Source organism: Fusarium musae, chromosome 5 (genome assembly GCF_019915245.1).
Source record: "Fusarium musae strain F31 chromosome 5, whole genome shotgun sequence".
Lineage (NCBI taxonomy): Eukaryota > Fungi > Ascomycota > Sordariomycetes > Hypocreales > Nectriaceae > Fusarium > Fusarium musae.
The window spans coordinates 2,096,852-2,124,445 of NC_058391.1; the positions used below are offsets into that span (position 1 = coordinate 2,096,852).

Here is a 27,594-nt window from a genome sequence, read left to right on the forward strand (position 1 = left end):
TGGACACGCATGAAGCTTGCACGAGTACGTCTATAGGAGAGAGTCAAGTCTAGTGAAGACACTCAAGCAAGCCGCAACCACCTCAAGCTGGAGCTCCTTGTCCTTGCCGCTGTTGACCTCCTGGAGTTACTGTTAGTTATGGAACTCTCGCATTCATCAAACACTACCCACCTCGTTAATGAGTTGAGGCAAGTTAGCACCAATGCCGTTCTGTGTGGCTTTCTTGCCGAACGGCCATTGGCTGTAGTCGGCGAGTAAATCATCGGTCTGCGCAAAAGCCCGTTCCCTTGCCTCGTGGCCAAGGGATGCGAGGGCGTTCTCGAGGACATTAGCGGCGTAGGCGGCGCAAACCATGGCGATGCTACGCATATAACGGAATTCGAGCGACTCGGGGAGGAATTGGCTACCATTGAGGACGACGGTCCGTTGGGTAAGGATGTTGCGAACCCGGCGGCGGATCTCCTCCTTAGCACCACCATCGGCGACGGGATGAGTTGCCATGTCGAAAAGAAGGAAATTGCGCTTCTCGGTGCGGAGGATGCCCTTATCGACCAAGCCCTTTGCGAGCCGTTCTCGGACCTGCTTGAGCTGGTATCCGATCTTCATCAAGTTCCAGGTCTCGCCTGTTATTGGCAAGGCAGTCAGCGACGATTGCTTCAGTACTGGGAGAATGGTGGACAGGGTAATTTACCGCTCATCAAGTCAATCCAGGTTGCGACGCTCATCTTTTCGCTCTGCTTCATCATCTTGAGAGCCTCGTCGAGAAGAACCTCGCCAGTAAGGGTGTCGTCTATGACCTCGATGTTGCGGTCTGCGAGGGGGAATCGGCGTCTTGAAGCATCCTTCTCCATTGCAATGCGACCACGGAAGGCCAGTTCGATGACAATGCATCCTCGAAGGGCGTAAGAGATGTTGTCGTTCCAAAAAGAGAGGTAGCCCTGTGAGCATTCGAGAGTCAGAGGTGTTGTTCCCTTGAGGACAGAGGGCACGTGTGTGAGCACGAGTGGCAGCCTACCTGCTTATCCTTGAGGCCAAGTAGCAAGACCTCCTCCATGAGGGTGAGCTTTGGCTGCTTGCTCCGCTCGGCACTCTCACTGATATCGCGAGGGTCGAATGCGATCTTGTGGCCATTTTCTGTGCTTTCGTAGCTCGTCTCGGGTCCGTTGTCCCTGGCGCTTGGTGTGCTCGTTCTAGGGGCAGTGCCGTTGCTGGAATCGCCCTCAGCTGCAGGTCCTGCGCCGCCAGCACCGCGGCGTCGCGTCAATCCCGAGGACATTTCGAGCAGATAAAGATGATTAGTTTTGGTGCTGAGAGAGAGAGAAAGGACGGAGACGGAGGTGGAGGAGAGGGAGCGACAGCAAAGTCGTTTCTCGGGCGTCGAGATGAGGTTGAAGGGGTAGGTTAGTAGTTTGATGGATGTCCCGTCCTGGAACTTTGATTGACTGGGCTGAGCCTGAACGGGGCTAGTTGCGCGTTCGAATTTAGGGGTTTGGGACTGGGGCCCGCGGGTTACTTTTGATAAGTGAATGAGCTCCCCAAGTTACAGGCGTCTCATTAGCTGTTGGAGCCAATAGATCGCTGAGCCATTGGGGGACGGAATGTCCTTGCATGGGGGTATAGGACCAACTATTGATACTATCGATATGGGCCGATTCTCCCTTTTTTCGCCTTTTTTCTAGTTGACCTTTTTGATTTAAAATGAAGACCCAATGCCTTCCAGAAGACATTAATAAAAACGACCTGGCTTCTTTTGCTTCAGCAGCTAAAGCAGGGGTAGTCTAGTTGAACATCCGTCAGCCGACGATGATCCGTCTTGTGAGACAGTGAGTGGCTTGGACACAGGAACGAAAAAGCAGCAGACAATAAAGACTCTCTACGCAAAAGACTTTGCAAATAATAATTGATTTTTTAGGATTGGTTTAATTAAGTATACGAAAAAGAGGAATGAGTCTCCCACCTCGGTAAGGTTGGACGCATGAAAGGTAACTTATACGGGGTCTCTAAAGTGTAGGGAGGGAAAACCACGTAGCTGTGTCATTTTCTAACGAGTACCATTGAATAGGTGTCAGAAGTTTAGCTTGAAGAACAAATCCCTTTCACTAGGATATTTTCTATTTACAAGATTGAGGGGAAAATGAAAGGATGCCTAAAGGAACGGCCCAGCTTACACGGCCGCGCAGTAGATCCACCGCTATAGAGTGGGTGCTGGGCGTGTAAGTATGTAAGTAGTTGAATAAAAATAAATAATTCTTTTTGACTACTTTATTTATATTTTTGGAATTGATTAAAGAGCAAGAAGTGTTGTCTGTGTAAATGAATTATGTTTACCCTCTTTAAAAATTATTTTCCAACGCTCTTCTTCCAAAGTTCATCAAAGTCGATGTTCTCATTCTCAAATAGCTCCCTGATTCTCTTGGCCGCTGCCTCTTGTTCCTTTGGACCAAATCCGCCCGGCTGTGTCGCCTCGAATTGAACAATCTCAACCCAGCGATAGAACAAGTCCTCCTTTCCAAGCGCAATGAGCACGTCTCGAAATGCAAAGACTTGTCGACGTCGCTCATCCTCACTCGACGCACCACTACCGCGAACATCATAAACTATCCAACCATAGTCAGCGTGGTGGACAAGAACCACGCTCTTGAAGGCCTCGAGTGCAATCTCCTTCTTGTCCACCAGGCGATGTGCGAGTATCATGCGTGCCCAATCCAAATCCCAGTGGCCGTTCATTAGGAGATATCCGGTCTTTTGCTCTTGAAGAATAGGAGACGTGGCATGATTGATGTATGTGAGCAGAATCTTCTTGGAGCCTTCATCCGTAAAGATGTCAGTCAGAGCTTGATCCCATTCTCGGCTTCGACGGACATAAATCTCCTGCTCGCGGAAGCCGACTTGCCATCGCCATTGACAGGGATTACCACGAGCTCGTCCAGCGACAAATTCCACGGGCCAGGGCCAGACAAAGATGAATAGGATGAAATCAATCATCATTGTACAAGAACGTTTGCCGATCTCCCAGGCAATCTCGGACCACGTTGAGTCTGCAGTATTCCATGTGGTTTCGTTGTCGTGGCCCAAGCCAGTCATGATGAGCGACCAGTACCAGGGGAGAATCCACCACATGCGAAGGACAAAGAGAAGTACAACGACAATGTTCATGCCAACAGGCACGAGGAAGATCTTTCGTTTGAACTCGGCAGGTTTGTTATCAATGTGTGTGACATAGACGTGCTTCTTGTCCAGAGCGTTGATGAAGGGCTCAAGGACCTCAGGGGGCCGCTTGAATGGTGAAGGGGGAGCCTCATTCTTTTTGTCGACGAACTGGGTCGATTTCTGTTTCCCTCCCCTCTTATTCGGTGCCATTCTTGAGCGGATTACCGAGTTTTGGTGATGAAAGGGGTAATATTAGATATTGTGGTCAGAGATATGTATGTGGGCGGGAGGTGTAAGTTGGAAATGTGTTCTCGAAGAAGGAGTAGAAATCATGTTCATATCTTGGTTCCACAAAAGATCCATTGGCTGGATAGGTAGGTCCATGGACTTAGAGTTGATATTGCAAAAGATGTCTGATGTAACAACTATCAAAAGAAATGACCAAAAAGAGCTTTAGCGGTTTGGCAGAGAAAATTTAAGTTACCTCTACTCGGCTACCTAAGATTTGGAATTTTATATCTTCATCTTGGCTCACTAATTGAAGCCCAAAGATAGGTCAATTGGACAAATGACGTCCATTCATTATCCGGGCTATAACTGTGGCGGACAATCCCGGCGCCGAGAGTTGGTAGCCCACTGTGGTCAACTAGAACTCCACTAAGTTTGGATTTCTGTTCTAACTTAGACGAACTTATAATTAGCACATTCAACTTATTCGGTTGCAAAGCCAATGTCGAAGCAGATTCGCTCCAAATCTGCCAATTCCCCGCCGCGGCAATGTTGAGAGTGCGCAATTTACAGGTTAGTTCTCGACGATCGGTCACTATTGGCAAACGTCTCACACAATGTCCAGGAGCGCGGTAATTCCTACGTATGTGCATTCTGCCGTCACAAACTCTCGCCCGGGGATTTGCAGCCCAGAGATCGCCATGTATCCAGCGTCGGAGCCACAATAACATCATTTAGAGCCACTCGGCCATCTTCGTGTCACTATCTACGATTATCGGGTGTGCGCACCTTGTCGACGAGCTCTATACTCCACGGACCGAACGATAATGGCAAGCCCGGAGGCTTCCCGGGTGGTGGTTTTCCTGGAGGGTTTGGAGCTGGATTAGGGTCTTTCGGGGCATTTGCGAACAAACCGTCACCAGATGCTTCGAAGCAAAGCGTTGACTTGCTTCCTCATGAGCTAGAAGCTCGCAAAAAGATGGGATTGCCTTTGAAGAAACCTCCTCCCAAGGTCGAGGCTGCCCCCACCCCGCCGCCTGTACAAACCAACGTCAAGAAGTCATCAGGCCCCAAGAACGCAAATCAAAACCAAAGCCAGACGAAGAATGCACCTCAGGCGAGAGACAAGCAGCAATCAAACCGATCGAACGACGGTAACAGCCATGCCAGACAACAGCAACTGCAACTGCAACAGCGGGACGCAAAGCCAAAAATGCCCCCATCAAACCTGTTGTCAAGCTCAATTCTTGCTGAAGCTTTCAGGACAGATCGCACACCGGCTCCAGTGGCAACGCCCAAGTCATGGTCTATCAATGAGCCTCCCAAGCCGGCTGCACCCGCTTGGGGAGCCTTCAGCGCTCGAAAGGTTGATACTCAAATACCCCTCACCAGCAGAAAAACGGAGGCGAAACCTGCGGAGAGCCAAAACAAGAAAAAATCGCAAAACGTCGCACCAGCAACAGGCCAGGAAGATGGTGAGAGCGTATGGGGCCAGCTGAAGCGCTCCCGCAGGCTGGAAGAAAAGCCAAGCCGCGGGGAGGCCGGTTTCTGGGACGCACTTGAAAGTCGGGTCACAAATATTCGTAGCAGGCCTGGCCCCAGTGGCCAGTACTTGGATGCGCTTCAGGGGGCAGATGGCACGTTACGGGGTGCTCAACAGTCGCAGGAAGATCAAATAAGGCGCAGGTCACGTTTCGAGATGGAGGAAGGCGATGTGTCTGATAAGCGGAGAGACAAGAAGGACAAGCGCCCCAAGAATGTTCGTCGGAACGAGGCTGAAGATGATGACTTTGACGAAGATTCAATTCGACGCTGGGAAGCTAGACAACGTAAGAAGGCTGAGAAAGAAGCGAGAAAACGCCTCGAGGAAGCTGCAGAAGCTGCTCCCGTACCCATCTTTCTCCCTGAGTACATTAGCATCTCCAACTTGGCCGGTGCTATCCAGATCCGCATAGCCGACTTTTTACATGATCTGGAGTCCATGGGATTTGAGGACGTCACAGAGGAAACCATCATGACTGGTGATACGGCAGCCCTTGTCGCCCAGGAGTACGGTTATGATCCCACAGTGGACACTGGTTCTCAGCGCGACCTACAACCTCGCCCGGCGCCCGAAGATCCGTCAGTATTGCCAAGCAGGCCTCCTGTTGTTACCATTATGGGCCATGTTGATCACGGAAAGACTACTCTTTTGGATTGGCTACGCAAGTCTTCGATTGCTGCTCAGGAGCACGGTGGCATCACACAACACATCGGTGCCTTTGTCGTACAAATGTCATCGGGCAAGCAGATTACCTTCCTTGATACACCAGGTCACGCTGCGTTCTTATCTATGCGTCAGCGAGGCGCCAATGTCACGGATATTGTGGTGCTGGTCGTGGCTGCTGACGACAGTGTTATGCCACAGACTTTAGAGGCACTGAAGCACGCTACGGCTGCCAAGGTTCCTATCATCGTGGCAATAAACAAGATTGATAAGGAAGACGCTCGGGTGGATCAAGTCAAAGCTGATCTTGCCCGCCATGGCGTCGAAATTGAAGACTATGGCGGTGATGTCCAGGTGGTACCTGTAAGCGGCAAGACGGGTAAGGGCATGCAAGACCTCGAAGAGAACATCGTCACCTTGTCTGAAATCCTCGATGTCCGCGCTGAAGCAGATGGCATGGCTGAGGGTTGGGTTCTAGAATCTAGCATCAAGCAGACTGGCAAGACCGCCACGGTGCTTGTCAAACGAGGAACTCTACGTCTTGGTGATATTATCGTAGCCGGCAAATCATGGGCCAAGATTCGTGGTCTTCGAAACGAAGCCGGTGTCGAGATCCCTGAGGCACCCCCTGGAACTCCTGTCCAGATCCTTGGCTGGCGCGAGCTGCCTGATGCTGGAGAACAAGTTCTCCAGGCGCCTGATGAGGGCAAAGCTAGAACAGCTATCGAGTACCGTGAGGAGATGGCTGAGAGACTGGAGAGCTCCAAGCAACTAGCCGAACAAGAGCAGCGTCAGCGTGAGAAGGAGGCCGCTGAGGAGGCCGCCGCTGCTGCAGAAGCTGAGGGCACTGAAGCAGAGCCTGCGAAGACCGAGCTCGGCATCATCTACCAGAACTTCATTGTCAAGGCTGATGTTGCTGGGTCCGCGGAGGCTGTCTGTGGCACTGTCCAGGAACTCGGAAACAACGAAGTCCAATCCAAGCTCTTACGATCTGGTGTCGGCGCAATCTCCGAATATGACGTTGATCACGCTGCTGCATCCAAGAGTATTATCGTCAACTTCAACATGCCCATCCTTCCTCATATTCGTCAGCGTGCCGAAGAGGCCGGTGTGCGCATCATCGACCACAGCGTCATTTATCACGTTGTCGATGATGTCAAGAGTGCACTGTCGGACCTACTACCGCATACTATTACACACAAGGTCCTTGGTGAAGCAGACGTATTGCAAGTATTTGGCATCAACGTCAGAAAGAGGGTGCAGAAGAATATCGCCGGTTGCAAGATCCGCAACGGCACTATCAAGCGGACGTCTATGGTTAGGGTTATCCGTGGTGGAGAAGTCGTCTATGATGGTATGTTACGCCTTTCTCCTTTCTACACATTCTGCCTGTCTCTTTACTCCTTGTGTTTCTCTTCCTGATGCTAACTCAATCCACAGGTAAAATCGACACACTCAAGCACGTCAAAAAGGACGTCATGGAGATGGGTAAGGGTACTGAGTGTGGTATCGGTCTTGAAGATTTCCAGGAGCTACAGATCGACGATCAGATCCAGACTTACGAGGTAATCAAGGAAAGGCGAACACTGTAACAATAGAACTGTAAAATATGTACAAAAGGTGGAAATCAAAAGGTGATCGCTCTCTAAAAAAGGGAGTCGTGTATGAATAGATGCATATACAGACATGGTCTTATGACGAAAGAGCATGCCAAGATTTGGGTGTTGGATAGAGGGACGATATACCAAATTTCACTGTTTCAGTACTGAAAGTTACAATTCCATGACCCCATTCTTTAAATTGGCGGATAAGTAATGTTGGCTAGAGTTATACGATTTTTGTGTGGTTATGTTCTGCTCATCTTCGAGATGGCGCCCCCACAGCGTTGGATGAGAACGTCCTCGTCGTAATAGTAGCCTGATTACGCTCCTTTTCCAACTTGGCCAAACCAATACGATCAGTCACAGGCGTAGCCTCAATGATGTTATCAAATTCATCGTCATCATCGTCACCCTCGCTTCCGCTCCTCTCGTTATCTGAGTCAGGCTGAACACTGGTATTAGGCTTGAACTGCTGCTGGTGCTGATGTGGGTTGGGAATGGTGGCAGGCTTCTTGCCGTCTTGTTGGTTGGGGTTAGTGAAGGTCTTTGAGGCGAGAACTTTGCGACGGATCTCGGCCATTGTGTCCTCGTCATCTGAGTCGTCAGATATTGCATAACGATCCTTTTCCTCCTCCTCCTCCTCCTCCTCCTCCTCCTCTTCTGGCTGAGCTTTAGGGGGCTTCTTGCCAAGATATATACCGTCCACGCTTCCCTCTTCCTCTTCGTCACTATCATCCTCTTCGTCGTCGTCGTCGTCAGAAGAAGATTGAACACGTCTTCGATTGGTATTTCCGCTGGTCCACATATCGTCGTTTCCTTCCTCTCGACTCTCGGCGTATTCCTTCTCCAGTTGCTCCATCCACTCTTCTTCAGTCTTTTTGATCTCGGCCTCATCAGCACACGCAGCATATCGCTTGAGTAAGCTGTGGTTGATCTCGAGGAAGGATGGTCCGTATGAAAATGGGGCAAGAATCTGCTCCGCCCAATCTGAGTGACCACAGATGTAGAAAGCTGCAGCCAGCGCTTCAACACAGTTCAGGCGCCAGGGCTTGCCATAGTTGACCGTATTCGCAGCGACGAGGTACGGCAACAACCGCTCACACTTCCCACCTACTTTGTTCCACTGAACCTCCTGCGTCCTCGCCCAAGAGCACTCTACAACAGCAGCGCCGTACTGGTCCATGAGCTCGCGATCGGCGGGGGAAACGGTATGTTTGCCGTTGGGTGTGATGATGACTCCGTTATGGCGTTGGCCGAGATGCAGGTCGCGCATCATTCCAAGCTTCATGAGTTTCTTTCCGGAACAGCGCTTAGGATCGCAATGGCCGAGATCCCAGCATGCGGCTTTGAAAGCTGGGCGCGAGGAACCATCGCCATCATCATCACGACGGGGTCCTCGTCGCGGGGTTGGGCCTCCCTTTCTACCCTTGGAGGCGAAATCCTTTTTGTGGCGGACCATTTTGAATGGCTATGGCGAATATTTGATGTTCTATGGTATTATTCGGCAGGTATGTGTATGTGTATGTGTATGTGTAGTTGATGTCTTGAATGCAAGTAATGCAGGGACGTCGAAATTAAATTTTGCCTCCTCCAAAAAGCTATGAATGATCCATTGGGTTGATGAGATTCTCATGGTGGGGTTGATTGATTCTGTCAGTCAGTGAGGGGCAGCAATGGAACGTGAGGGCACTGAGCGCTGGGGTCCTCTAGCACTTGTGACCTTAGGCTGGTAAGCTATTGAAGGCTTCAGCATTAAATCCGCTATGACGCCGTCGGGTTGTAAGATGGGCCTAAGGACAACAGCAAGAAAACTAAGGATCTTTGATCTTAGGCTCCATAAAACTTGGGTACATTAGCAATATTTTAGAGTGGTTCGCTGATGGGTTTATTATGACATCCTATCTCAACTCATCGTTGTCAACTTAAATAGTCCATTCCTTGACTTGGCTGATAAGCTGCTTTGTCCATGACTGCGCCACAGAGCCACATCTTACCTCTTTACAGGCCTTGAGCACCCACTAACCTCCCGTATCATCGTCTTGTCTACCTAGGTACCTGTACAAGCTCAAAGACCATAACAAAGCAAGACAATATGGCAAGGAAGCTTTTATTTTAGATTGACAATTTCTACTCTTTGCTTCCTGTTTCGGGTGACATTAATTGCCGTATCTACTTGTCTTGTTTGTTCTTTCAGGCCGTTTCCGTTGGCTTGCTCCGTATTCGGTCGACCGCTGACTGGGCCGGGCTACCAGGACAGGAGCTCCCCGCCAGACTCCAAGGCTCGGGTCCAGTGGTACTGGACTCCGTCCATTAGTTAGTTAGGTAGTTACCTTGGTAGGTCCCATCCAGTTGACCAGCTCACCCTTCTACCAACGTAGCACTACCTCGCACTCGTTGCCCTCGACCAACGCGCGCACGCGAAATATCGCGAATAACATCGTCATTCTGTGTGTGCATATCAGTATCTCATATTCGCAATGGAAGCCGCTTCTGCACGCGCGGCGGCTCGCGATCGTTGGGGCGATCTGCCATCATCTGGCCGAACCCCCTCCCAGCTCCAGCGCTTCATCCAGGCTGCCTGCAGTCCCGAGAACTACGAACCCAACCTCGCCCTCAATCTCGAGATCGCCGACCTTATAAACTCAAAGAAGGGAACTGCTCCTCGCGAGGCTGCTACTGCAATCGTCAACTACATCAATCATCGCAACCCCAACGTGGCTCTGCTCGCCTTGGGCCTTCTTGACATATGTGTTAAAAACTGCGGATACCCCTTTCATCTACAAATCGGCACAAAGGAGTTCCTCAATGAGCTCGTCAGGAGGTTTCCCGAACGGCCGCCATTGCGCCCTACACGAGTCCAGGCCAAAATCCTCGAGGCGATCGAGGAATGGCGAGGGACGATATGCGAAACGAGCCGATACAAGGAGGATCTAGGATTTATTAGGGACATGCACCGATTATTGAGCTATAAAGGATACGTCTTTCCTGAAGTGCGGAGAGAGGATGCTGCTGTATTGAACCCCAGTGATGTAAGTTGGTCGGTCCCCTTGTGCATGGCATGTGTCCCGTACTGAACAGATCATGTAGAACCTCAAGTCCGCTGAAGAAATGGAAGAGGAAGAGCGAGAGGCGCAATCAGCTAAACTTCAGGAACTCATTCGCCGCGGTACCCCCGAGGATCTCCAAGAAGCCAACCGACTTATGAAGATCATGGCTGGCTACGATACACGGTCAAAGACCGACTACCGCGCAAAGGCTGCTGAGGAGGTTGCCAAGATCCAGGCTAAGGCGCGATTACTAGAGGAGCGACTCGATTCCTTCAAGGAGGGCGACAAGATGGAAGACGGTGATGTCTTCAGCGAATTGGCTGCTGCCCTACAGAGCGCCCAGCCTAAGATCCAGAAGATGTGTGAAGAGGAATCTGACGATCACGAGGCTGTCGCCAAGCTGCTTGAGATCAACGACAGCATACACCGAACAGCAGAGCGGTATAAGCTGATGAAGAAGGGTGATATAGAGGGCGCCGCCAAGGTAGCCGCCGGTGGTCCTCCCCCCTCAGCTGCAGGAGCTACAGCATCGTCTTCAAGCGCAGCGAACGAGCTGTCTCTCATCGACTTCGATGTTGATGCCAGCAGTAATGGCGCTCAATCAAGCGCTGCCACTGCACCTTCTGCGAGCGCCGCAGGCCTTGAAAATGACCTCCTCGGCCTAGATATTGGCGGAGAGTCGAGCAGTTTCGGGCAAGGCGGCGGTATTGCTCTGGGCTTTGGCGCAAACCAAAGTAAGTTGCCGACATAAACTTCCCATGCCCCTTTACTATACTATACTAATGCTTACCAGATATTCCTGGACCTGCGTTATTATCTTCCATGACTCAGGACAACTCTGCCCGAGGTCAAGTTTCAACTCCAACTCCCCCCCCCTTTTCACAATTCGCCTCCTTCTCACAGCCCGTCTCTCAATCGACGACGCCTCAGCCTCACTTTCAACAGCAGCCTCCTCCCCCATCGCAGCCCGCCTCTGATCCATTCGCCATTCTGGGTGCTGGCAACTTCAACTCTCAACGCGCATCTCCTGCGCCCCCTCAACCACAACCCACTTCTACAGCAAATGATGATGACGAGTGGAACTTCTCCTCTGCTTTACCCCCAGAGCCAAGCAAGCCCAAGGAACACCAGGCTGTTGTGAGCAACACAAATGTGAAGATTGAGATGATAGCCAGACGAGCACCTGGCAATGAGAACGCTATCAACATCGTCTTTGCCTTTTCCAACAACGTGACACAGCCCATCGGCGAACTTCACTTCCAGCTCGCCGTCACGAAGGTAAGCATACCCTTCCTGTTTGCTGAAATGGCATGAACTGACATAAACCCAGGGCTACGAACTTCAACTCAAGCCTCAGACTGGTCGCGATCTTGCCCCCCAGCAAAATCGTGGCATCACGCAGGAGGTGCAGATCTGGCACGCGGGCAACCGCGCTCAAAAAGTCACAAGCGCCAAGCTGCGGTGGCGTGCCTCATACAAGACCGGCGAACAAACCGTCAACGAGATGGGCGAGGTCACCGAGTTCAGCCTCGCATGAGGACAGTGGTTTGCTTCCCGGGATAGAGGTAGGCAGTATATGCAGGAAGTAGGTGAAAGAGTGGGATGGGGGTTTTAAGAAGGGTTGAAGGACTACTTTCTCGTTTGTTTGTCTGTATGGACTGGAGCATAGGACAGAAGAGAAAAAGCGAGACAGCGGATGCTTTCTGATTGGTCAAGCGGGCAGCTAGTTGCCTGGAATGATTTGCGTGTTGTGATGGTGACAGGTTTCTTCGCAAACTTGCGACGTCAGAGAATACATTTGGATTCAGATCATGAATGACAGAAAATCGTTCACGACGAGCCACCATTAGAAGTCCAAGTTCTTTATCTGGGCTACCAGGGCAAATTACATGGCAAAGCGCAATTTTGATATAGGCTCGTTATTGCTATAGTCATCAGACCATCATCTTTTACAATTGTTCAACTCCATCTCTAACATCTAATACCGCTGAACTAGTCCTCTCTGGTGGGAAGTGCCCGAATGGTCGTGACGCCTTGCCTGGCTAGTCTGCTTTCAAAAGCCACCATTGTCTGAGGGCGAATTATCAAATCATCTCTGGTCTTTTCTTGCTTCATCACCAGGGCCACCCATGTGCCATCCCTCTGCAAGCATGTAAACCAGGTAAACGCCTGTAGTCCCACAAACAAATCTCTGACACGCCAATACTCCCACAAATTTGGAAACCGCATAAGGAGGTCATGCCGGACCATCCATGATCCGCAAAACAGCCGAGTAGATTGCAAAACAAAAGGAAGAAATGAGGAGGACTCGGGATTCCCAGTGTTGATAGTTGTGGGCGGTGTATACTGCCATAGCACGATGACAGAAGGTTAAGTGTGCTGAGTTGGAGCACACCTTTTGTTCAAATGTTGTTTCTCTTTTCAAGAGTGTTACGCTTAGCGCCGGCGTCCAAGATTATATGGCGGGCGAGAACCATTAGCAGATAACGAAGGATCCTAAGCCCCTAACTCGCTCACAGCAAAGGATGGCGTGGTTGGGTTTAGTGAGTAGCCACCATGGGTAGGTGTCTTGGCCATTTGAGCCATTGTTTCGCGCTCAGCCTTCTCGCGTTCCCGTTGTGCCTTCTCCTGCTTAGTGATACGGGGTTTTCGGGTGACAGAGCCACCTCGAGATCCAGGTCCTCCGCCGCGGCCGCTGCCTGTCCCGCCTCTGGTCGATGCACCTCTTCCACCACCTCTGCTACCTCTTCCACCCCGTCCGCGCTTAGGGGGACCATCATGGCTATTACTTGTTATTGCTTGATCACATAAGACAAAAAAGGAAGATACATACCCAGCAGCTGGCTTCTCGACCTCAGGTACAAGAGGGCCAGAGTAGACAAAGAATCCATCACGGCTTGCCGCCGCCTGAGCTTCCCATAGGAGCTCTGAATCATCGACAAAATCATCATCGACATCGTACTGATCCTCCTTGAAATTACGCTTCTTCTTGGGCTTAGCCTGAGCATCAGGGCCGCTGGTCGCGCCGTTGTCGGGGTTGCTAGCCTCGGCATCGGAGAGATCGACGGACATTTCATCACCAGATTCGCGGCCCGATTCCGCCTTTTCTAGAGAGGCAGCCGCCGCGGCGATACGAGCCTTGCGGTCTCGGTTGGCAGCCAGGCGAGGGTGAAGAGCATCCCACCCGTACCGATCCTCAGCCATGCGCATAAAATTGACATATCTGTTTGTCTCGCCGGGCTGGATAGGTATACTGAGAACAATGGTTGGGGCCTGGGCTTCTTCGCCTGGCTTAGCTCGGCCAAAGTCGAGGATCGAACGGCCTTCGCTTTCTCCCATATCATCGAGCGTGTCAGTCTTTGGCGTGGAAACTCCAGTGTAAGGCTTCTGTTTTGGCGATGACTTCTTGATAGGACCATTGGAAATAGTGGTGAAGTTGGACTCTTTGATGACTGGCCTTTGAACGGGTGGCGGTGGAGGAGGTGGATCCTTCTTTGGTTCCTGCACTGGTGGTCGCGAAGAAGGAGTTGGTGTCAATATGTCGCGAGGGTCTTTGGATGGTGATGGTGGTTGAGATGGTTCATGCGCCTGGAAGCGAGGCTGGTTCGAGGGTGGCTGATATGGACCGCGTGATTCATTCCCACCAAGAAGGCTAGCAATGGTTGGCGATCGATTAGGCATCTGAGAAGCAGCTCTTGGTGAACCAGAAGTAGAGGGGTAAGGGCTATGAGAAACCATTGTCTCACGAACAGGATCGTAGTTACCGCGGATAGGATCGTAGCTTTGACCGCTGGTACGAACAGGAATAGATGTAGAGCTATTATGCTGAGACTGAGGTTGGGACTGGGGTTGAGATTGTGGTCGTTCTACAGGAGTATCTGAATTTAGTATGTTCTGCATAAAGTGTTCACGCTTCAACATCTTTGGTGAATAACGTTGTTCGGGTTGATGTGATGAAGACGATGTTTGACGGTTATGATGAGCAGGCGACAATGCTGATACATGGGAGACATCCGACATGTGTCCCTGGCCGGCGGATGATGCAGCTGCGGCAAGAGACTTTGAATCTGCCGGGATCTCACTCTCGCCGTCTGCAGGGGCAATCTTTCTCTTGCGTGGCAATGCTGGCGCATTAGGATCTCGAGGTTTCCTAGGCTTTCGAGCAGCCTTTGCTGCATCGGCACCGTCCGAAGTTCGAGGTTTCACAATGGTACCAGGTTTGCGTCCGGGCTTCTTGCGCGGCACACCTGCAGCGGTTAATTGAACCCATTGGTTGTCGACAAGTGCGTATCGTCGAGGGGGGCCTGTGCCTGATTGGGGTGGCATAGGCGGTGGAGGGCGTTCGCTGTGATTCTGGTGGCCTATGTGTTGATATTGGCCATCGCTGGAAACGACAACGATCTCGTCATAGTCTTGCGGTGCTCGGCTACCGGATCCATTTCGTGATGGTGAACCAGGTTCTGATAGCGATCCGGAAGGAGGCGATGATAGTTCGCCGGCCGATGAGTCGTATCGTGACATAGACGTGTCGGCGCCTGTGGCAGCCATGCTGGGGTGTAGAGAGGTAACGAATAGCCTCGTGCAGCGCGTATTACAAGATTGTGAATGGAAACACCAATACAGGCGGTTATTGCATGTGACAAATTGATTGCCAAAATTGGAAACAGGGAATATTGATACTAGAAGCGGGCAAAGGAACCTCGCATTTACAGCATCAAAACCCAAGGATCAAATAAGGCGTCGCGTAGGGCAAGGCTGTGATTCAAACCATCAAATGTCGATAAGGCAACGAATAGCGGTCGACGGGTGGTAGTGAGTGGTACACGCTAAATGGCACCGAAATGCAGCGTCAAAGCGAGTACCAGGCACAGCGAATAGAAATGCCTAGATCTGTGGCGTGCGGGCCTCGTCAGAAACGGAATGGTTGCAAGCGGGAAAGCGTCCAGTCGGAGAGTGACGAGGTGAAACGAGCTGTGAGTGGCCAGAATATGGAGTGCAGGTGCGGGCGGTGGAGCAGGTCGAATCTCTGAATAGCCTCAAGATCTCGAGTTGGGAAACCACTTTGGCAGTGAACGCAGGCTTCCAGGAGGAGGAAGTGAGCCGACTGCGGGGTACACGTCGCTTGGAGGACGTCAAGAGGTACTGCTACACCAGACGCAGAAAATAACAACAGTTTGGAGATGATTAAGATGTGCGAATAGTGTCAAATTGATGAAATCTGACGGATTCGACGATAAAATCCACTGGTCGTTGTTGAGAAAAATGTGTGGGAGGTGGATGTTTGAGTGAGGGAGAGGAGGGAAAGAAGGGAAGAAAAGGGAGGAGAAATGAGATGGGGATGGCTACGTTTTTTTTTCGGGGCGACGACAATATTTCTTATTTTCCAGGCCAGGAAGGAGAAAAACGGGGCAGACCAACAGCTTCTCTTGTTGCCAGCAGCTAAATAAGAATGTTACGACTCGGAAACAACAAGAACGACGAGACGAGACGAGACAGACAAGGCACGAGGTACGGTACGGGAAGAAACGAGCGAAGGGGGGGGATGGGAGGGGGGGCGGACTATGGCAAGCATCACCAGAAGAAGGGGAACCAAAGGGAAAGGTAAATGGGAAAGGACAAAAGGGAAATTGTATTAAACCGCCGAGGGGCGTGGCTAACTCTAGAACCCAAACTAAGGTAATGAATGAGATGGGACTCAAAATAGGCATCGACAACACCATGGCAGGGAGCCAGCTAAGTTGACGGTGATAGGGGGTCTACCAAGTAATTAGGTCATGCCATGGCATTGGATGATGGGGACAGTACAGTACAGAGTCAAATTCATCAGAGGGAGCAAGTGAAAAGAGCCAGCAGACCCGAGCTTAGCGGGGGGGGGGGGAGAATGAGTAAGATGTAAGTTAATGGTAGACTCAAAAAGACATGCATAGGCGGACGTGATAGAGAAGACAGACCTCCATGCCCGTTGACGCACGGATACTTTTTTTCTTTAGAGTAAAGGTAAAGGTAAAGGTACCGACCGACTCAGATTCCATGTGTAACATCTGTAGAACATGACAGGGGGGGTCGGGTCAGCTTTGGCAGGTGGGTAAGAAAAGGGAAGGCTTTGAGTAAATTAGACGGTCTACTCATCGTGCAAAGCTGGCATGACATGATCAAGTATTTTTGACAGCCCAGTTCAAGCACTGAAGCTTTTCTTACTCTCCAGGAAGGAGGTTCCATTCTTAGGTACCTTGGGTAAGGTAGGTAGCGTGGGGAAAACTGCCTGCCTGCAGTGGACTGTGGACTCCAGGAATATCTCTCGGCTTGTGACATGTGACTTTTGTACTACCTCCAGAGGCTATATCTTGCAACACGTCACTTATCCGCTCACCTCTCAGCTGCAACAGTCATACAAAATCACAAGCAATAATTATCTCGTGATATTGATCAATTTGTTCAGAGTCAGCAATCAATTTGGACTAATCACCTTCTTGCCTAGGTAGTGACAAAACACCCCAGTCCAGCCCAGCCCATCGCAGCGATGAACAGATCCCCCCCTTGAATGGTGTGGACCATCTCATCCCGAAACCAGAAACGTTGAACCAAGCTTAGGCGCGGCACGTCGACAGGGATCCGACGCGGCTGCAGTAATGGCTGCATCAGCCACAAGTTTGTTTTTTCCAGACAAGGTACTATTATAATGTGGCTTGTTTGTGTAATTTGATTGATCTTTTTTCCAATGTTCTGAATTGCCTCCCTGCTTACAATTTGAAGCTGATGCAAATATGTATCACCATTTACTTCAGAGTGACTGTTTGTGATTTCATTATATTGATGCTCCAAGTTATTAGTCTCGGGGCGTTTCCAACGTCGTTCAGTCACCAACTAATGCTGCAGGGATTGAAACTCTACACGGCACGTTTCTCCATACTGTACGCCATAAATAAGGTAGTGTACCTATCATCAACTGTTGAACTCAAAGCTTAGGTAGTTATGCCCTTGGGGATCGTTGAAAGCAGACAGAAGAGGCGCCAATTGTGTATTTTCTCTTTGATAATCAGGCTCTATTCATTCCACTCATTCTGACCACGTCAACTTTGACTCCACCAGATTTTCAGAAGCATTCATTTCCTGACAACTACCGAAAATACAAGCACGGAAATTTTCAGCATACTAAATAGTCGTGGGTAGTAAACGCTCGAAATCTCGTGATGCTTGCTTTGTCACAAATAAATTGCACCGAGGACCAACCAGAAAACATAACGATTAAAAGCCACAAATTATAGTCTGGGCGTGGTTCTGTGGCACAATTGTTCTGGAACTCAAGAGGAACGAGAATCGATCGGCGCTAATGCACCACTATCCTTGTCTAATCTGTGGCGGTGCGACATACCCTCACAATTGAAATCGTATGTCTCAAGAAACGAAACTCGAAAGCCCTGTTTTAATGATAAATGTATATTCAACATATTGCAAATTCTTTTGAGAGCGGTGGGAACTTCGTAAAAGTGTTAAGGTTTTTTTTTTTTTTTCTCTCTATAAATGGGCAGGGTTTTCTTCTTCTTTGCACCGTAATTACAGAACGATCAAGAGAGGAAAACCGGGGACAGAAGATCGAATTTCCAATCCTCAGTACCTCTTACGAGTCATAACGTGCTTTCGCCTGATAAAATACATCCACTACGGAGTAGCAACTCACGCTATTTCGCCCTTTTCTGAATAGGACTCTAGCATAATTTTGACTCTTTTGTATTTTATCTTGACTATTCTGGGAAGCTTCCATTAGCATCGGTATTTCCACTCCTGTTGAATTCAGGTCATTCAAATCCCTGCACGTGGCACATTCAAACAAACGCGCTACTGGATGTGGGGTCGCACAAGGCCCCTGACCCACTAGCATTTCTCCACGGTTCTCTCCACTGACTAAGGATAAAAAAAAAGACGTCAGATCCAAAGGTTGAGAGACATCTCGTCCATACTGACTGCATATGCAACATCACCAAAATGGATCCGACACTTTTGATCAACGACATCGTCGAGCACGATACTTCCACGAGGAAGCCTGTTGAGTTTAGCGACCTGCCTATATCCTCTACCGGCTTTCCCCAACATAAAAGAAGATGGAAGACCTCCGCTTTCAAGCAGAAGCGCGCCGAAGCGGCCGGAGCAATAGCATCTGCCGAACATTCTGAGGCCGGAAAACTATCTCAAGCTCCCCCTTCAGATGTAGACTTCAAGACTGTTGAGAGACAACGCATAGACCAGGAGAACCAGCAGAAGATTGCAAACATGACACCCGCCGAGATTGCTCAAGCCCAAGAAGATATCATGAACGGCTTGAACCCAGCTCTCATTCAAAGATTGCTATCGCGGGCCAATATCGAGGAGCCTACTGGTCCCTCGCCTTTTGACGCACCAAAACCAGAGAAACAAGAAAAAACACAAGACCCACCCCCTACGATTAAGGTCGAAGACACTGCCACGAACGAAGCACTGGAGAGCACCCCAGCGACTGCGCCGCACGCTCGCAAGGCCTCAATAGAATCGGCATCGCAAAGTTCTCCTCCAGTTTCCCAAGTACGTTCATCGAAAAAGGTATCGGATCACTGCGATGAGGACAAAGCCCCGGCGCAAATACCACCCGATCTATTTCCTATTACCGACCAACCCAAGTCGGTTCATTTTCCTGTACCGCCAGCTTTGGCCGATCTCGACCCTTCCGACCCGAATTTCTTAGAATCGCTGCACAAGAAATATTTTCCTAATCTACCCGCCGACCCTAGCAAGCTCGCATGGATGGCACCCATTCCTACCGAGGACAGTCCGGCTGACAAAGACTCTTCATACTACCCGCATCCTGAGATCGCTGTTAATGCTCTGCGCTTCGACTTCCAGGGCCGATTCTTATCACCAAGAGTCAGCCGATCCATTCCTTCTTCGAAGGGTTTACACCACCATGGCGACGCCCCCGAGGCTGCAGGATACACAGTTGCGGAGTTAGCTCATCTTGCCAGAAGTGCTGTTCCTGCGCAAAGATGTATGGCTTTCCAGACATTAGGGAGAATTCTCTATCGTCTTGGACTCGGTGAGTGGGGCAAGAGTGAGGATCACCCTATTGCTATGGGAATATGGGCAGCTATCAAGAAGGGAAGGGTTCTCGATAGCTTGACTGAGGCTGCTATGACTGAAGGCGGTCATCGAGGAAGCCGAGTCTACGCTACTGAGGCTTTATGGCTATTTGAGAAGGGTGGCTGGAAGGAGAAATTTAAGGGCAGATGATCGTGCCATTCCCCGTTATATAGGAGGTTGATTGTATGACCAATTCACGATAATGAGACAGCAAAGTACAACTTGTGTTTAACAGAGGAACATCACCTTGGCTGGTGTTGGAAGAGCTCGGCACATGCAGGCTCGTTGGTCCAGTTTATTGACAGCATCTGTGCCCTAAACTCTGCTTGTTAAGGCCAATTGGTGCCACGTAGCCATGACAATGGGAGTTGTAGCAGGTGCTTGGCGTGAAAGACATCAGACCATGCATTCTTTGAGGATTAACAGAGTCGCTTGGTTTTGTTTCTGGTGGTACTTCACGTAATAGAAGCTTAACCAGGCGTAAGCGGTAGGTTGGCGCAATACCTTGTCACAAATGATTACCAGAGGTACCACAGACAGAACTTACAAACCACAACTAAAAGGGGGATTATATGGTTGATGGCGTGACTATAGCCATTGATAGCATGTTCTATGGAGTTTCAAATTGATGAATGGAGTAAACATGCTCAAAACAACTCTGTATATAAAAAGCATATGGGGCTCTTGTGGCTCAAAAGCAATGAATGAATGGCCTCGCACTTGGAATAGAATAAAGGATCCGATCAGCCCATGCATTCGGTGTTCCCGTTGAAAGAGCCTAGCATAGGGAAAGGTTCACGGAGCACTCGACGATCTTGACACGGTTGGCTGCGATTTAGTTTCTGAACTTCTGATCAAAGAGAAATCTGGAGCCGCATGCACTGTCAAGATAGGTCAGATATGGACGGGATGTTTCTGAGCTCAACGAGTGAGACAGTGTCTAGGCTGAGTCAAGGGCGAAAGGTTCCATGGCGGTGATTATGCGGTGTGTGGCTAGGTTCTACCCAGTAAGAAAAAAAAGGGAGGCCACCTCAGTGGGAGCCTCCACTGGGCTTGGGCACTGGGCTGCCTACCACCTACCACCTACGGATGGATACCTTGCCTTAGGTACGTACGGAAAAAAAGAATGGGAACCTGGTCCGGCCTAATAACTAACGAAAAAAATCCATATTTACCTATGCTTGGTGGCCAAAGGCGTCAACTTCTTTCTCTTCCCTCTTGTTTCGTTTCCCTTCAACCAAAAACATCACGGCACTGCCGCGCCAATTCCTCCTCCTTCTCCCTCCCTCTGGGTGACTTGCCGTCTTCTTTTTATCTTCCTTCCGGTCATCGAATCAGTCAGTTCTTGTCTTACAACTTCGCTTTGTCGGCTTCGCTCAATCGCAATCGATCGATATTCCCCCGCCACTTTTTGTTTGTTGCTCCGCGACGACTTTGAACAATAACTCTCGATCCAAAACCCTTTGCGAGTCGGATCCAGCGCTCCTGATCCCCTCTCAAGCGACTATCTGTACTGCTCTTCGTTGCGCAGTCGAGAAAAGCACAACGTTTCTTCTGGCATTTTGCTCTCCCGCTTATTCGCCCAATCCGAATCTAAGCCCAAGCTTTCTGCCCCACGATCGCGATCTACATCGACGTCGATAAGTGCCCGCACACGACACGACAGAACTTTTTGACAACCGGCCCCAAAAAGACTCACGCAAGACACGAGACACTGTGACTTTCACTAGCCATGGCGTCTCCGCTGCAGTTTGCCTACCGAACCCAGAGGGACATCGGCATCACCGACGCCGCGCCCGTCTATCAGCCTCTCACTGGGTTCAAGAAGCCTGAGGGCAACCTCCGGTGCTGTACCTACTCGCCATGTGGTCGCTACTTCGCTTGGGCCTCTCCCGAGGCTGTCACTATCATTGATCCCTCAACCTCCCAGCAGGTCCTGTCACTCCCGATCTCCAACGTCTACGAGCTCGGTTTCTCTCCTCGCGGTACTTTCGTCATTACCTGGGAACGCCCTGCCAAGGATGAGAACGGAGATGCCACCAAGAACCTCAAGGTCTGGCGTGTTGTGGAGGAGGATGTCTCTGGTCAGGACAAGCAGCCCCTAGGCCGCTTTGTTCAGAAGCAGCAGCAAGGCTGGAACCTTCAGTACACAGCTGATGAGAAGTACTGTGCTCGTCTCGTTACAAATGAAGTTCAGTTTTACGAGAGTCACGATCTCGTCAAGGTCTGGAACAAGCTCCGAGTCGAGGGTGTCACCAACTTTGCTCTTGCTCCTGGCAGCCAAAACCACGCCGTTGCCGTCTTTGTTCCCGAGCGCAAGGTCAGCGAATAACAAAAGCTATTTTCAAGAGGTGTATACTGACAACTTACAGGGTCAACCCGCTGCCGTCAAGGTCTTCAACGTCCCTCTTTTCACCAACCCAATCTCCCAAAAGACCTTCTTCAAGGGAGACAAGGTCCAGCTTAAGTGGAACAAGCTTGGCTCCAGCCTTCTGGTGCTGGCCCAAACCGATGTTGATCGCTCAGGCAAGAGTTACTATGGTGAGACCACGCTGTATCTGCTCAGCACCACCGGTGCTTTTGATGCCCGCGTGTCCCTGGATAAGGAGGGCCCCATTCATGATGTTTCTTGGTCACACAACTCGAGAGAGTTCGGTGTTGTGTATGGTACCATGCCTCCCAAGGCCACCATCTTCAATCACCGGGCCGTTGCAACGCACTCGTTCCCGATTGCCCCTCGCAACACTATCACTTTCTCGCCAAACGGTCGCTTTGTTTTGGTGGCAGGCTTCGGCAACCTTGCTGGTCAGATCGATGTTTACGATCTGGAGAAGGATTTCCGCAAGATCACCACTTTTGAGAGCGGTAATCCCAGCGTCTGCGAATGGAGTCCTGATAGTCGCTACATCATGACTGCCACAACCTCCCCCCGACTCCGTGTTGACAACGGCGTCAAGTTGTGGCATGTTAGCGGCAATCTCATGTATAACGAGGATATGGTTGAGTTATACAATGTTGTGTGGCGACCTCAGGGTCCCGAGAGCATTGCTCCTGGTGATCCTTTGACCCCCGTTCCTACGCCTCATGCCTCGGCTACGGCCTACCTGGGCTCGGTCAAGACTCCCAGCAAGCCCGCTGGTGCTTACCGCCCTCCCGGCGCCCGTGGTCTGGCCACTCCTCTGCACTTCAAGCGTGAGGATGAGGGCGGTGCCGCCCACGTTGTGAGCAACGGACTACCCAACGTCGGCCCCAATGGTTTTGGTCGCCCTCGCCGCGCTGTGCCCGGTGCTGATTTGGCTGACCAAGCTCCCACGGTTAGGACCGTTCCTGGAGCTGAACCCTTGGGCGATGAAAACTCGTCCAAGTCGAAGAACAAGAAGAAGAGAAACAAGAAGAATCCCCAGGGTGAGGGCCGGCCCCAAGGCGAGCCTAACGGCGGAGCTAGCCTGGCGCCTCCTCCTCACGACCGAGGTCACGGCTCCGGCCACGAGGGTCGCAGCCCCGAGCGACGAAATCACCGCAACCGGAGCCAATCGCGTAACAATCAGGCCCGAAGCCGCAGTAACACTCACCGCAACGGCCATGGACACCATGCTCACTCAAGCCAGGGTGCCGGAGGTGGTGCTCCTGATGCTGCACAGAACCCTAACGCCAAGAAGATCCGCAGTCTCCAGAAGAAGGTTCGCGCCATCGAGGACCTTGAAATGCGTCTGGCTGGTGGGGAGAAGCTCGAGGACACCCAGCTTAAGAAGATCAACACCAAGTCGTCCGTGCTTAAGGAGCTCGACGGGTTGGAGAAGGGGAACTAAAAGGACGGACGACTTTGGGGGTTGATAGGGGACAATATTTTCGGGTGGTTCTTTAACAGAGGTGACATGTAGTAATAGGTTGGAATCTGTCAGATTGGGAGTGTTGGCGAGCCATAGCGGACTCTGTGATATTGGGCTGTACTTTGTTGGACACCTGCACGGCGTGGATAGGTCGACTTTGTGGTTCTTCTTATGAAGGCAGTCAACCAGGGAGTCTCAAAAGTCATTCGGATTACGGGAGACTTGGTCGGCGTACCATAGTCTGACAGTACAAAATCGCAACAAAAATGAATCTTTTTGTCTACATAAATGTTGAATTTCTATGGCGAGATCTTGCAAGAACTTTTTGTGTGCATATGTGCATTGTCGTTCAGCATGTGTACTACCCTATAGCTGATAATGGAGATGATGAAAGATGATATAGAAATCTCCGCCGCTGCTTGTTCAACATCAAGCCTCGATACGAGGCCCGGTTAGCTCAATCGGTAGAGCGTGAGACTCTTAAATGAGTACACCATCTCAAGGTTGCGGGTTCGACCCCCGCATCGGGCTGTTCCTATATGTTCCAAATGGGATTGAGTAATCGTTAAATCTTTTTTTTTTTCCTTTTTTTTTTCTTTTTTTCTTTTCATTTTTGAAATCTTGAGTGTAAGTCATCTGGCAGTTGGTCTTTATATTTTTGCAGGCAAACTGAGCCATACATAGTATGTTAGCACTTTGAGTAGCACACTCTCAGAGGCTAGGTAAGTATCTTAAAATAGATAGCATAAGGCAATTTCTGTCTTGCGGTTTGAACATGAAACAAGCGATCACCTAAATCTTTTTCTTGACGCGGCAACAAGGTGACAATGCCCAACTTCCATTTCAGAGTGCTACATATACTGTAAATAGTCATGTATGATTTTGTTGTCCTCAACTGTCTGCCGTCTTCTCCAACACTCCAGCTTCCTCAGTCTTTGCATTTTCTGCTTCTCGTTGTTGCTTCCTTTCAAGCTTCTTCTGATACTTGGCTCTCTTCGCATCAAGTCGATCCTGCTCCTCTCTCAGAGCCTTGATGGCCGGACTCTTTGCCCTGATCTTGGCTCCGTATCGCCAGAAAACAAACGGAATCGGAATCATAGCTACCTCCAGGAGGCCCAGAAGTGTTCCAGCCCACTGAGGAGTCATGGCGGCGTACATCTTAGGACCAGCCAGGGGTAGAACACCGCCAGCAATACTTCGAATAACAGCGTTTCCCGCGAGGGCACTGGCAGCGTATATGGAGTACGCGCCAGCCAGGTAGTTCGAGCCATAGATGAAGCTGATGGTGTTACCTGCACCGAAAGGGATGCCGAAAGCGATCGGAATAGCCCAATGAACGGTCGCTGGCAGGCATGTCCACGAAAACACAAGCTGGCCGATCGGTGTCAGGATGGCGCCAATGGCCATGACCAGAGCCGTCGCTTCAGGCTGAGGCCTGCCAGTTACTGGATCTCGAGGCTGAGAGTTGATCAGTCGCCGGAAAAGAGGCTCTGCGAAGATGGCAAGCATGGTTCCGACGCCGATGCCCACAAAGGCCAGCCCTGACATGCCTGCATCCCATCCACGGTGTTGAGAAAACACGATAGGATATGCCACGAAACACAGATAGAGGATGGCATAAATCAGCGATATCCTGTCATGTCGTTAGCACACAGGAAACAGGTGGGCGAGCAGAAATGGAACTAGTACTCACCAGATGTCCATAAACCACAGAATAGGTTCAGATGCCAACAGAGTGAATGGTCTACTCATGTTGATCTTGATCAGATGACGGGTGGAAACCCTTTGGTCATACTGACACCAATACCGCGGGTCATCGTTCTCCTTGCGCAACCGTGCAGCCTTTTGTTTCAGGATTGCGGGATGGTATGTCTCCTTGACTGTTATCATCATGAGAATTCCAACTCCACCAAGGATCAGAGGAATCCAGTTATCCCATCGCCATCCCAGATACTGGTACACAAACCCCCCAATGATTGGGCCAGTAGATGGTCCGTTCAGAGGCGCGATGGACCACATGGACATGGCTGCAGCCAGATAATCTGGATCCGAGATATCGACGATAGTTCCAGGACTATTCGAGATCATGGCGGCACCAAAGACAGCACTGCAGTTGTGTTAGCACAGCTCTGGCGAGAGGAGATTGGGTGACACCACTTACCCAAAGAAGCGCACAACAATGATTTCTGTTAACGAAGTTGCCAGAGCACATGGCATGATAAACAAAGCCCATACAGTCAAACAGACGATGTACACTTTTTGTCGACCGTACAGCTCACTCAGAGGGGCCACAATCAGACTTCCCGCAGCAAGACCAAGCAAATATGTTGTCAAACCAAGCGTTGTCACAGTCGTCGACGCCCCAAACTCCTCGGCCAGGCCAGACACCGATGCAGTGTAACATGTGCTATACAAGACGACGACCCACGTGGAATACGACACACATACGATGATCCATGCACGATAACCCTTTGACCAGTTCCGGGGATTGTCTGGATCACCGTCCTCAAAGAAAACTTCAAAGTCTGGGGGGCGAGAGGCAGCGCTGGTCACACTGGTGCCAGTTCTGGTATAAGTAATGGGTTCGCGAGCCTCACGCTCTGCCTCTGTCTCGACATCTGGAGTGAGGGCGTGCTCCAGAGCCTCAAAGACATCAAGGTCGTGGGTGCGGCTGCGGCGTGTTTCAATGGTCCTGATGGGCTCTAGAATTGGCGACGACCCTGTTGAAGAAGCCGAGCAAGACGATTCAGCGCCATTGGCTGGCGATGCCTCCTCAAGGTCTTCTTTCATGGCTGTTGTGAGTTGACTGGCCAGATGGAATGCGATGGCCGACTTTTACAAGGAACTGTCGTCATGTGCCGACTCAGGCTGGTTGCCCGTGGTTTATAGGACAATACAGTTCACGACACAGGGGGGGCAATAGTGAAATGTCTGAATTTTCAGGACAGAGATAAGAAAGAGATAACATTGACGATGACGGGAATACGGCACGCAAGGGAATCAGAACCACGAACTGTTACACCTACATGGGTAAGTGGTAAATTGCGCCCTAACTACCTAGGTATGGTATGTCCTAAAACCGATGTGGGCGCCGAAGGAGCCTAGGAGCTTTCATCAGCAGTTTCGCCTCTTTCAAGTGGAGATCAACACACTCTTGCCAGCGCCGGGTGGATTTTCTGGTGGGCTTGTTTGATCACATTTGTTAAGGACTGCTGTGAGCAGGCCTGCAAACAATTAACTCGCCCGTTGTCATGGACCCAGCGGATCAGATAAGCGTCTCAGGTTGGACGAGTCAGCCTAGTCAGTCCACTGACGACCCTGCGAAATCTGAATCTGACTCTACCTATTTCAACCAGATCAGAATCCGAGAAGACGTGAGCCAAGACCCAGTTGTATAACTGAGGAGCAAAGCTGAATAAGAACAATAGCTCATGCTAGATGCGTGCGTCATTATACCCCGCAAGCCTTGATTCACTCTTGGCGCTGTTTGCGATATCGACCTTCCCTTGATCGGGGCCGAAGTCGGAGATAATCGGCCGAATGTGCCCTCCTTTCGGAGCCGCTCCGGCCCCACAACGGCCGGATCTGAACCTTAAAGGTGGTAAATGCTTGATTGAACCTTGATCGTGAGTTAACTTCAAGAGTCACATCTGATGTCTTTCCTGATAATCCTATTTAAACCTCGCTGCCCATGCAGAATCTATCTATCAAGGTATGTCACTTGTTCAGCTGGATCTTGGGGTTCAAGGTAGCAGCTGAGTGATCTATCGACTTGCTATTAAGGTTCTTGTGTTTCTTTCGGGCGTAGTGTATCCGTATGACGCCTTATATTGCGTTTATGACTAAAATTCCGTATTCCTTTTTACGTGTTCACGATATCATTTCCCTCTCCAAGGGCATCATTGTATGGTCTTGACTACTCATCGTTTTCTCAAGACGGCTCTCGGACATATCCTTCGGTGACGTATTTTATCGAGACTGACTGAATTCTGTTTGTGTTTGTTAATGAGTATTCATTGGAAGCTAACCCCCAAGATTCGTTTCAAGTTGTACATTTATCTCATTAGTTCACAAGTTTATATCAATAAAAGAGGCCATTGCCTGGATAAGTGACCCATTACTTGCCCATAGTACATGAATTAGTCAGTATCGGACGAGGCTGAGTTCTTTAGACGTTGTTTGGCTATCATCGTTCGCTCCATTTAGTGATGATCAATGTTGAGTGAGCCTCTGTGGGCATGGTCGAGCTAGATGAGGGTTTCCTCCAGACACTCTATCCACAAAACAACGAGGTTCAAGTCTTGGTATTATGTTTTTGTATTGGCGAGTCTGCTCCCAGCTTTATGGCGCGACCCTGGCACCCCTAACTCATATAGGTTTTGCTCAACTAGGTAGCAGGTGTATCCTTACCTATACATGACACT

At 50.3% G+C, this 27,594-nt stretch overlaps 9 protein-coding genes and 1 non-coding gene across 10 annotated transcripts; 5 read left to right on the forward strand and 5 right to left on the reverse strand.

The window, feature by feature from the left end:
• Positions 1-30: 30 nt before the first annotated feature.
• On the reverse strand, positions 31-1,276 carry VPS74 (Vacuolar protein sorting-associated protein 74; the record flags this gene model as incomplete). The annotated part of the gene is made up of 4 exons (XM_044824713.1): positions 31-120; positions 172-623; positions 692-938; positions 1,016-1,276. 4 exons carry the CDS (start codon positions 1,274-1,276, stop codon positions 31-33), a joined length of 1,050 nt encoding a protein of 349 aa, XP_044680370.1.
• A 1,064-nt stretch (positions 1,277-2,340) lies between these two features.
• On the reverse strand, positions 2,341-3,360 carry J7337_007058 (uncharacterized protein; the record flags this gene model as incomplete). The annotated part of the gene is made up of 1 exon (XM_044824714.1): positions 2,341-3,360. One exon carries the CDS (start codon positions 3,358-3,360, stop codon positions 2,341-2,343), a length of 1,020 nt encoding a protein of 339 aa, XP_044680371.1.
• A 635-nt stretch (positions 3,361-3,995) lies between these two features.
• On the forward strand, positions 3,996-7,176 carry J7337_007059 (uncharacterized protein; the record flags this gene model as incomplete). Its single annotated transcript, XM_044824715.1, has 3 exons — positions 3,996-4,021; positions 4,117-6,938; positions 7,025-7,176. 3 exons carry the CDS (start codon positions 3,996-3,998, stop codon positions 7,174-7,176), a joined length of 3,000 nt encoding a protein of 999 aa, XP_044680372.1.
• Positions 7,177-7,441: 265 nt separating this feature from the next.
• On the reverse strand, positions 7,442-8,644 carry J7337_007060 (uncharacterized protein; the record flags this gene model as incomplete). The annotated part of the gene is made up of 1 exon (XM_044824716.1): positions 7,442-8,644. The coding sequence occupies one exon, from the start codon at positions 8,642-8,644 to the stop codon at positions 7,442-7,444; it is 1,203 nt and encodes a 400-aa protein (XP_044680373.1).
• Positions 8,645-9,662: 1,018 nt separating this feature from the next.
• On the forward strand, positions 9,663-11,769 carry J7337_007061 (uncharacterized protein; the record flags this gene model as incomplete). The annotated part of the gene is made up of 4 exons (XM_044824717.1): positions 9,663-10,214; positions 10,273-10,966; positions 11,026-11,510; positions 11,563-11,769. 4 exons carry the CDS (start codon positions 9,663-9,665, stop codon positions 11,767-11,769), a joined length of 1,938 nt encoding a protein of 645 aa, XP_044680374.1.
• Positions 11,770-12,728: 959 nt separating this feature from the next.
• On the reverse strand, positions 12,729-14,780 carry J7337_007062 (uncharacterized protein; the record flags this gene model as incomplete). The annotated part of the gene is made up of 2 exons (XM_044824718.1): positions 12,729-13,014; positions 13,066-14,780. 2 exons carry the CDS (start codon positions 14,778-14,780, stop codon positions 12,729-12,731), a joined length of 2,001 nt encoding a protein of 666 aa, XP_044680375.1.
• A 3,435-nt stretch (positions 14,781-18,215) lies between these two features.
• On the forward strand, positions 18,216-19,490 carry J7337_007063 (uncharacterized protein; the record flags this gene model as incomplete). The annotated part of the gene is made up of 1 exon (XM_044824719.1): positions 18,216-19,490. The coding sequence occupies one exon, from the start codon at positions 18,216-18,218 to the stop codon at positions 19,488-19,490; it is 1,275 nt and encodes a 424-aa protein (XP_044680376.1).
• A 1,582-nt stretch (positions 19,491-21,072) lies between these two features.
• J7337_007064 (uncharacterized protein) lies at positions 21,073-23,149 on the forward strand (the record flags this gene model as incomplete). The annotated part of the gene is made up of 2 exons (XM_044824720.1): positions 21,073-21,660; positions 21,713-23,149. 2 exons carry the CDS (start codon positions 21,073-21,075, stop codon positions 23,147-23,149), a joined length of 2,025 nt encoding a protein of 674 aa, XP_044680377.1.
• Positions 23,150-23,616: 467 nt separating this feature from the next.
• Positions 23,617-23,701, forward strand: J7337_007065. The gene has a single exon. It is a non-coding gene; the product is annotated as a tRNA-Lys (tRNA).
• Positions 23,702-24,061: 360 nt separating this feature from the next.
• J7337_007066 (uncharacterized protein) lies at positions 24,062-25,960 on the reverse strand (the record flags this gene model as incomplete). The annotated part of the gene is made up of 3 exons (XM_044824721.1): positions 24,062-24,803; positions 24,864-25,277; positions 25,332-25,960. 3 exons carry the CDS (start codon positions 25,958-25,960, stop codon positions 24,062-24,064), a joined length of 1,785 nt encoding a protein of 594 aa, XP_044680378.1.
• Between the last annotated feature and the right edge of the window lie 1,634 nt (positions 25,961-27,594).